This window comes from Delphinapterus leucas, chromosome 2, assembly GCF_059928025.1.
Source record: "Delphinapterus leucas isolate spDelLeu-1000000601 "Yukka" chromosome 2, BTC_Dleu_Yukka2, whole genome shotgun sequence".
Lineage (NCBI taxonomy): Eukaryota > Metazoa > Chordata > Mammalia > Artiodactyla > Monodontidae > Delphinapterus > Delphinapterus leucas.
The window spans coordinates 55,960,391-55,970,759 of NC_143130.1; the positions used below are offsets into that span (position 1 = coordinate 55,960,391).

The window sequence follows — 10,369 nt, forward strand, 5'->3', positions numbered from 1 at the left end:
AAAGTAGAAGTGCTTGAAAAATTTGGTGATTTCCCCTTCAGTATCAGGATTAATGAACTAGGTTCTCTGAAAATAGGAACTATTTCCTTATAGTTACTGCCAGTTTTCTACAAACACATTTAGTTTATGAAACAGTTGCAATATTTTCAGATTGATGTTCCAGAAGAAGGATCATAAAGGAAATGTAGACCTAACCACGCATGTTAAAACATCCTCATTTTTTATATCTTCCTACTCAGGTACAGGCCTATACAAAAGGCACAAGGACTCGATCCCTAAGCTTGAACTCTGAGCCCCATATTCCAGACTGAGGAAGGAAGGTGGTGGTTGTGACATGGGCAGTGATATGCGTGGAACAAGATGCTCAGGGGGTGGAAGGGCTTCCTAAAACGCTATGAGTGGCCCCTGCCAGGCTTGAGGTCCTGGGTCTTTCAGAGATTTCTGATGAGGTGGAGTGGGGAACAGATAGCCATGAAACGTGGTCGACTAATGGGTTTATTTCACCAGCAGAGTTTTGAGAACAATAAATGGAAATGACTTTAGAAAGGGTCAACTCTAGCAATTGTGCAAATTTCCCACCTGTCCCCGTGGTCTTACATCTGGTCTCTTCAAGGCGTTTGATTCTGTGACTTCTGCATTAGCCTCTTCCGGGTTTCTAGGCCCTAGAGACTCGGCTTTAATTCACCCAGGAGGAATGAGCACTCGTATTTTATAATGTCCCCAAGTGATCTTCATGTGCAGCCATGGGGGGAGAGGTACTGTTCTAAGCCTGTCTAGATTGGAAACAGAAAGGTGAGCCAACTGCCAGAGTGACTCCAAATGACCCCAGAGAGTGTCTCTTCTCTGTCACGTCTTCAGAGAGGCTTTCGGGTTGGGCCCAGTGCTTATCCCAGCAGCTCAGCTCAACAAAGGTATTGTGGACATCAGCCATGTGTTGGTATTGCGGTGAGGACTGGTGGTGTCAATGAGAAAGGTGGCATCCCCAACCTAGGGAACATGACTGTATCTAAAAGAATAGGCCATGTTCCCAGAGAATTTCTGTAGAACATGGTTGGTGCAGGAATCTTTGCAATATGCAGGGCATTCTATGTACCCAAAGGGGAGGGATCAAGCTTTGTATGGGGTCAGAGGAGAGGAAAGCAGACCTAAGCTTTCAAGCATGAAGATCAGGTCTCAAGCTAAAGGAAGGGGTTGTGAGCAGTGGCACTAAAAATTGGGAGATTGGTATTGACATATACACATTATTATATATAAAACAGATAACCAATAAGGACCTACTGTATAGAACAGGGAACTCTACTCAATACTCTCATTATAGTAATGAGTATACTACTACTACTCATTACTAATGAGTATACTAATACTGCTCATTATAGTAATGAACTATATGGGAAAAGAATCTAAAAGAGTGGATATATGTATATTTATAACTGATTCACTTTGTTGTACAGCAGAAACTAACACAACATTGTAAATCAACTATACTCCAATAAAAATTTTAAAAAAGAAAAGAAATACTGATATTTGCAGAGGGTACGTTGAACTCTGGTGAGAAGAGCCACGTGTGTGGCTCAAATCATGGCGTATTCATGTGAAAAGCTCCACCTCTAGGATCTAGCCTGAAGGTGGTGGGAAACTCAGAACATCTTAACAGGGACATTTTCTTTCCTTGTGGCCCCCGGGCACCTTGGGGATGATGGACTTAGAAGAGGAAAGACTGAAGGCGTAGAGACCCATTGCTCAGGTGATGGCAGGGGGTAGAGGCAGGATGGATGAGGCCATCAGCAGGGTTTCTGACGGGGAGTCGGGGAGGAATGGGGAGGGAGGAGTCTGAATACAGCAGGGCAGGGATCCCAAGAGAACTGTCTCCAAAATCAGTTACGAACACAGGGTGAAACCTGCAGTAGAATCCATGCATTACTCTGAAAGAGGAGTGAGCAAAGGGTTGTACTGGTAGTCAAATCTAAGAGTCTTTTTCTTTTTGAGGAAATTTTACTCCAACGTATCTTTTCTATCAGTATTACAATCTCTACTAGTAATAATAATACTATGAGGTAGAGTCCATCTTTAAACGTGCTTCATTTTACCAAGTGATGCCTGATGAGGTCTCCTTATTTCAGTAAAGGGTTCAAGTTCAAGTTCAAGTTCAAGCTATGTCATCATTTCTGTGGAAGAAAAATCTTTTGTCCCATACCACAAATGGTGCTGTTGATGGCAATGTGTGACACATTTCTTGTGATGTTATCTCTGCTTATGCTGACAGCCATTTTTTGATTTCCATAAAATAGGATAGGTAATTGCATCTGCAGACCAGCTTTAATGTGAACTTACTTTGGGACTGGAACAGAATTGCTTTTAAGCAGCAGCTTATCTGTTTTCTTGAATTACATTTCTTTCTGCATTTTTTCTTCAGTATTTAATTACTTCTGATAAATGTATCTTCAGTTTATTTGCTTGCTACCTTAAGCTCACTAAATAAGTACCTCTAAATGGCATGGTTTTGTGATGTTTTCTTCAAATTTCCACTGCACGCCACTTTAGCTAACCATGTTAAAAAATATGTAAAATTAAAAAAAAAAAAAAAAACATGGTGGATATAGCCAGACATGAAAGTCAACCCCAAGTTTCCAAATAAGAGTTGTTCCCTCTTATGGTGGAAAACATGGATTGACATGTGTGCTTTATGTGGATAAAGTCATGGCCATAAAACATTATGCCAGAACTCTTAGATGGTGCCCCTGTCAAAGGTGCCCCTGGTCCTGCCTGTCAGCTCCCTAGACAGTGCTTAAGTCCACCCTACCCCTGTCTGCCACACTCCATGTAGACGCTCCACTCCTGTCCCCAACCATTGCAGCCTGGTTCAGAATCCTACCACCTGCAAGGTGCAACCCAGGTCCTGGTCTTGCAGGCCACACCTCCTTCATCTGACTCTGCCCACTTCTCTAGACTCAGCCCCTTCCCTCCCCCCAGCCACACTGGGTGCCCCACATATATGATTATAAAGCACATGAATCATACTGGTGCTTATCACACATGGGTCTCCCTCCCCCCAACCATTCCTATCAGTAATTACATCAGGTCTTTAAAAAGTCTTTCATTCACCCTATATCCCATCCCAGCTATTGTTCCATCCTTAGTCTCTCTTCTCATCAAAACTCACTGGAGTTTTCTGCTCAAAGGTCTCTGCTGTCTCTCTGCCCTTCTCTTGCCCCACTCCACTCGGGCTTTGCCCAACTGCCTCCCAGTGAAAGCTCTCTTCTGGCTGCTCCTCCACACTGCCAAACCCAAAGGTCCAGTCTCAGCCCTCAGCTGACCACGTCCCCTTCTTACAACACTTCTCCGCTCAGTCGCAGGACATGACTCTCTTTCTTCTTCTTATCTTCACTGGCCTCTTCTCCTCAGTCTTGCTTGCCCGCTTCTTACCTTCCTGACCTTAAACCCTGGTGTGTTCCAGGGCTGTCCAGGGACCCTTTTTCAGTCTACACTCAATGTCTGATTGATCTTATTCAATCTAATGGCTTTAAATGTCTCTTTCAAGTTCATGTCTCCATCCCCAACCTCTTTCTCTCTGACTCCGGACCTGTATGTCCAATGGCCTGCCTGGCCATTTTGATATCTACTAAGCATCTCACAGGTCCAAGACTGCACTCATGATTCTCTACAGCCTCTTCTCCTACTGTCCCCACCAGCTCAACAACAGCCAATTGAACCCATCATGTTTTCAGGTCAAGCACTGGGGAGATCATCCCTGACTCCTCTTCTTTCACGTTCACATCAGCCCATCAACAGACCCTGCTGACCGAAATGCCCCTCCCCTGGGTCGTTGCATTTGCCTCTTAACTTCCTCCCTGGTCCCTCCTTTACTAAGCCTGCCCACCTTAGACTCTTAGTGTATTCTCCACTCAGCAGCCAGAGTCAGCTTTAACGTTTGTCATTTTACGGTCACATCTCAATGGGCTCATATTTCACTCTTCAACAGCCAACTGCTCGTCCTGATACTACCTAGCGTGGCCTACAAGGTCCTTCATGATCTGACCCTCCCAACTGCTTCTCTGGTCCTGCCTCCCACCAACCTTCCCTTTCCTCACACTGCTTCCTCATCATCCTGTATCTGCTGCTTCTCTCACCTGTCCAATCATCTCCATGAAGGGCACTGCTCACATGCTCACTTTCTTTAGACATCTGCTTGAGCACTTCTCTCCAGCACACTCACTACCTCTTACTCTGATCACTCTTCTCAGCAATCCTTGTGACCCAACTGATAAGTATGTGCTTACTGCACACTTGAAGGAGTCCTCCTGGAAGGCATGCTCTACCCTGCCCACCACAGAGTCTCAGCACCTAGAACACTGTCTGGCACGTAGGAAGGACACAATAAACACTGATGCAGCCACAGGGCACCATACTGCAGGATGCCCACATGCTGATTCCCAGAACCTGTGACTGTGAATGTGCTCCCTCACATGGCAAGGGAGACTCTGCTGACATGACTTTGCCGTGCCCACCCCATGGGTCTGGTAAACCTCAGGGTCTCCTGGTCATAACACCCAGGATAGCTAGCCTGGACTTAGCACTCCCTTCCTACCTGGCCATGTTTCAGCATTTAGCACTCATTCAGCAATTTATACTTCGCATCAACCCTGTGACATAGGATCCATTATTAACTCCACCTGGAGATTAGGAAACTGAGCTGCAGGCAGGCTTAGTAATTCTGCTGCCACACAGAGAAGCTTCACTGTCCTCTGTCAAAATGACACCTACATCCCTGAAATAGGAACCAAATTGATTATAGAGTTATGGCCCAATTTTATCTGTTGTTGTTAAAACTGAAAATGAACTTGTCCTGGGTTTCATTTATTTTTAGGTTTGCCTTTTGACCTTGAAATAAATTGTTAAATAAATACAAATAAAACAGAATTTTCAATGAACTGCTAAAGCCAGTTTCATAGTATATCTTAATTTTCCTATAATATGGTTCCCTCTCTATAACATTATATTTCATAGTACATATTTTGTATTTGATATTATTCAGGCTACGATAAACCAACTATCTTTAGAGCAGTGTTATTTGAGTTCTAGGTTAGGACATTTCAAAGTATAGATTTTCCCCCATTCTATCCCTTTTCATTGCACCTTAAATATCCAGACATTCTGGAAAAGGTCCTGCATGGAGGGTGCTAGCCCAGGCCCTGAGCCTAGAGATGGATCCTGACTTTTCTACTTTCCAATGATGAAACTTAGACATGTTTCTCTGTGTTCTATCACCTGAGCTCTTTTCACCTAAAAAGTGAGGGTTTTGTGAAAATTAAACAGTACATTTTTTTGAAAATGCATTCTGGAAATGAAGGAGAAATACTCATGTAAACACTGATAATTATTTTTGCTGCCACCATAGTTCTATGATAAGATTTTACTACTTTTGATTCTAATATTTTCCTTTGAAATTTCACACCAATTAAAATATGCATGTTATGCAATTGCACCTTTATAAAAATCCAAAAGCCCACATTCTCCTTATCCCCTTGAACCAAGCCAGTGACTCATCTTGGAGCTGATGGCCAGACAGGGCTGGCTGGGTCGACTCTGGCTGACTGTCCTTCTAAGCTTTGTCTTAGCTCACTGCCTGTTGGCATGATAAACCTGCTAAGAGTTTCTTCTACAAAGTGTGTAATTTGGAAGTATTTTCTTTTGGTGCCTTAAAAAATATTGGGCATTACTCTGTAGCAGGATCTTAGTTACCTAAAATGTTTACTATATGTGAGATCTCTGGCCATCTCCACTTAGACGCCCCCTCACCTGTGTGTGTCCTAACTGCTTCACAGCACTTCTCTGTGTTTTTACAGTTGTTACGATGACTTTTTTCCTGGGTCTTGTGAACCAGCAGCTACAGGCAAGAAGAACTTGCCATCTGGGGATTCACAAGAGAGAACTTGCCATTTAAAAAGACATTGTGAGTACTTAAATGACTCAGAGAGAGTATACTTTCTGCTCTAGTTAAAAGAAGAGAACTGTCCTTGAGAACATGTATGAAAAAGCACTCTTCATGAAACCAAAGGTCCTGGTTAGCACACCTGTGTAGACAGATAAAGAAGAAACTTATCTGTTCCTGTTCTTAAGCTACTTCTACAAGAATCTGCCTATAATTGCCAATTATAAAATACTGTTTTCCAAAGTCTATTTGAATTGTAGTTCCCATGTGATAAAATTCTAATGCATTTTTAATTTTCCAATAGATAAACCTCTAAAAAATATTTAATACTATTAAATGAATGGAATCAGATTTTACCTTATCATTGAGTTGATAATCCTCAAATTTATCTTACAATTATCACTGGTCAATCAAGTCTGATAAAGTGCGATTTTTCAAATGATGATAAACTAATTCCAGATTAAATTTAATATTATGTATTTTGACATTACATTGATTCAGACATTGTTATTGTTTCTGTGCTAGTTTTTTTTTTTTACCATGTACATTTGATTACTGGTCTCATTAAAATAATTATAATGCCTCAAATTAAACCATGTCTCTAAACGTGACATTGCATAAGGCTGACAGTCAAATAGGCCTCTGTTCTGTTATACACTTGACTCATGCTCTGTTATATAACTTAAAACTAACAGAAGAATTACAAAGGCTACTGAAAATGAGCTACTGGTGGCTCTGATCAAATTTAGAAAATAAAAGGGAGAAGAAGGAGAAGAAATGAGACTCATATATTTTCAAAACAATTTCACATTATCTTATGTAATCACAGTAAAATACATTTTACTTATCACATTTATAAATTTCCTGATTGCCAAATCCACATGCTTTTCACAAATACTGGGTATAACTTTGTACTGCACAAAAGCACACGTGTACTTGCCTCTTTCCTTCTGCTCCCTGACTGGTTTCCTGTCACCCTCCTAACCCTCCACAAGTTGTCTGGTTTCCTTTATGTATTTACAGGCATCAGCATTTCTCTTGTCCCACAATGTTCAAATTAAGGCCTTACATGCTTCCCCGTTCACCTTTCTTTAGAACCAAATCACATAAACTCTTTCTTTGTGGGAAATAACAGAGCTTACCCAAACACTTTTTTTCCTGTAATTTCAGAACAGAAAACTCTCTCTACTCCAATGCAGAGAATACCTTTCAAAATTACGTCTCCTTCCTCTATAGATCAGTCTGACTTAGACCTTCCCTGCAAACCACGTGAAATCAAGAGGGGACCACCAGGCAGGTTCACTCTGAGGAGGGCTGAGGACGGAACTCCAGCATGACTGGCTTGGCGAACTTCCCCAGTTAGCCATCCTTTACTCTTGCCTTCCCGACCATAAGACAGGGCTAATGATGCTTAGCTCATAAGGCTCCTCCTAGGGTTTATCTAAAACAGACAACATAACAAATAGGCACTCCATATTGCGATAGCTATTATTTTGTCAAGATTTTAAGCCAAGTAAGTGTTCTGAAACTTTCTTTGCAATTTGACAAAATTATTCTTAAGTTCATTTATAGTAATAAGCAAGTGAAAGGAGCCTTGTATAAGAAGGGAAATAAATAGGGACTTGTGCCCCCAGATGTCAAGATGTCTTCTGTTGAAAACCACACCCTGCTGGGCTTCCTGCTTTGCTGCAGTTCCTGGTCCTCAGAAGCAACTGGACATGTAGGACCAAGAGCTAAAAGTACTCAGGGGAGCTGACGTAAAATCCCACTTACAGGAAGATCTTCTAATAGAAATGATCTCAAATACTTAAAACAATTGTAAGCCAAATATGTTCACTGTAGGAAAATGCAATAACAGCACAATCGGAAACAATGTAAACACCCCAAATTAGGAAAGTAGCCTATGATGAAGCATTTATGCACTGTAATAATATTCATCCATTTTAAATCATACATTTCAAAGAGTTTGTAGTAACAAAGTATTGGCATGAAGAAAGCACAAAAACACAAAACTGAAGGCACAGTATGATCCCAACTGTATAAAGCTAGGCATAGAAGCAAGGGGAAGAAAACACACCAAAATATGAAGGATGATTGTTTCTGTGTGGTGGAATTAAGGATGTTTTTCTTTTTCACATACTATTCTGTGTCTCACGCATTTTCTGCAGTCAGTAGGTATCGTTTTGGGATGGACTATTGACCTTATATCTAACAGATTCAAAACTTCTCCAACAGCTAATTCTCTAGGGAGAGTGAGGGGTATTCTACCACTTGCTCTGTATTAGCTTCCAGAAACTAACAGATATATCTCTGTTTTGAAGATGACCTCAGAAAGCCATCAAATTAAATAAGAAATAAAGTATAGCTGCTTCTAATGGCTAAACTCAGTATGCACATTCCTTCATATTTCAGACTTTCATCCACCATAGTATAATACCTTCGTGACTACAGAATGCAGATTCACAAAAATATATCTGACCAAAATCTTAGGAAAAAATACATGCTCTCAATCCTAGCCTATTTCTTACCTCTGAAATACTGCTAAATATATGCGATATATATAGTAAGCAAATTAACTACCTAATGTATTAACTTGGAAATTTAAATATTGTGTATGATTTCACTTCTAAACACACTTCTCATGCAGATATATGTAGGAACATCATGGTTAAATCCTATAAGGTTTAGCAGCAGGGAGAGGAAGACATGGAAAGGAAGACATTCACTGAATAGATAAGGAAACCAAAGGCACAGGTAGGGAAATAACCACTCAAGACAAGCAGCAAGGCAAGAATAACAACTAATGCTCTTTCCCAAGGGAATACCCTGAATGGCTAAGAGGCATGTCCTACAGGCACGGTTAATGTGCACATTCCTCACGGTGCTGAGGGCTGGACTAGTCCCTGACGGACCTGGTACACAGCCCCACTGCCGTCATGTACCAGCCACACACCTGGGGATGGTCACAAGCCTCTCTCTCTCTCTCTGTTTCGTCCTCTGTACACACCTGGGAATGTCAAAAGAACAGAAAATGTCCAGAGGACAAAGAGAGAAGGTCATGGACTTGGAAGGGTCCTCCTTCCTGCCAACTAGTAGGGATCTGTTGCAGATTCACTGTGTCCTGAAGATCCCTCCATGTTTCACACAAGTGCAACCTCCACAGCTGATTTTCACAGAAGGGGTGCTTGGCGACTTTTGTCCTAAAATTTAACTTCTTAATTATACTCCACCAACTTCAAGTGACAATCCTTTTGATCAGCCAGAACAGTTTGGGGAAGAAGAGGAAAGGAATTGATAACGCCAAATGCCTGGGTGTCCTGCAGATCTTCAGGCACATGTAGTTTCTGGTATCTGCCTCTGCATTCAGATGGCCACAGTTCAAGGCCTATGGCTCAAGCCAGGACCACTGCAAGTCCTTGTCAGTGCCGCCTAGTGTGGGCCTGGATTTAAAGGCAAATTCCTTTGCATAATGGCACCAAGGAGGGCAATCAGAATGCTGATCATTGCCTTGTCTAACAAGCAATAAATGTCCTTTATGCAGGTCAACTTCTGAATCGTGCTTTAACCTGAGTGGGAGGAAACACAGCCGACTCTGAAACCATCTTCTTCCACTTTTGAAAACGTAATCTGCCTCTTTTCTCTGACTCACTTCAGAGACCCCACACTTGGAATAAAGGAATAAAGTGTCTTTATTCCAAGTGCCTTGCTCAGGAATAAAGTGTGGGGTAGGGCAAGGACTCTTTTATTTATTTACAACAAGTTCAAGGGTGTGGGACTGCAAAGGTGGCCAGCGCGGGTTTGCTAATATACTGCTCAGCAAAGTTTCTGAAAGGCACTTGTGCCCCGAAAATCGTAAAATCAAAGCATAGATGATAACTTACCCAAAGTGACCGGCTAAGTTCATGGAAATACAAAACAGAAGGAGGTTTTTGATCATGATAAAGCTAGAGAACATTCCATTGTCCATTCCCAATAAGAATAATAGCTGAAGCAGATGAATTTGGAAGAATAACTGTTCCTTTCTCAACCTTGATCTTGAAGCTGAAAGGGGGAAAAATATATAAACATGAATGTTTCTGTGACGCAGTTCCTGGAATCAAATCACACTGCTAACACACACAGTTCAGAAAGAAAGGAGCCTGGCTGTGCTTGTGCAGCACGGCTCCACATCAGGAGTTATCTGTGTTCACTGGCCTTTTTATTGGGGCATAAAAAGAAATTACAGTAGGCTTAATTTTCACTTTTACTCAAGGTGCAAAATCATTCCCCTAATTAATTTTTTCCCATGCCTCAAATACTTTGTTTTATTTTTACCATGTTATCAAATGACCCATTAGTCCTATTATTAGATTCAATGCCTGAAGTTATCTAACTGTATTTTGCATCTGTCAAATCCACAAGTGGAATACTTTTACCTTTCTGAAATATTTGCCACGCGTT

At 41.5% G+C, this 10,369-nt stretch overlaps 1 protein-coding gene across 1 annotated transcript in view; it reads right to left on the minus strand.

Moving 5' to 3' along the window:
• The window catches only part of GABRA5 (gamma-aminobutyric acid type A receptor subunit alpha5), a 99,603-nt gene extending 89,676 nt beyond the window's left edge, over positions 1-9,927 (minus strand). The window contains exon 1 of the mRNA XM_022598892.2: positions 9,811-9,927. Coding sequence (XP_022454600.1) covers positions 9,811-9,896 — 86 coding nt within the window. The 5' untranslated portion in view covers positions 9,897-9,927. The remainder of the gene's footprint in view (positions 1-9,810) is intronic.
• Between the last annotated feature and the right edge of the window lie 442 nt (positions 9,928-10,369).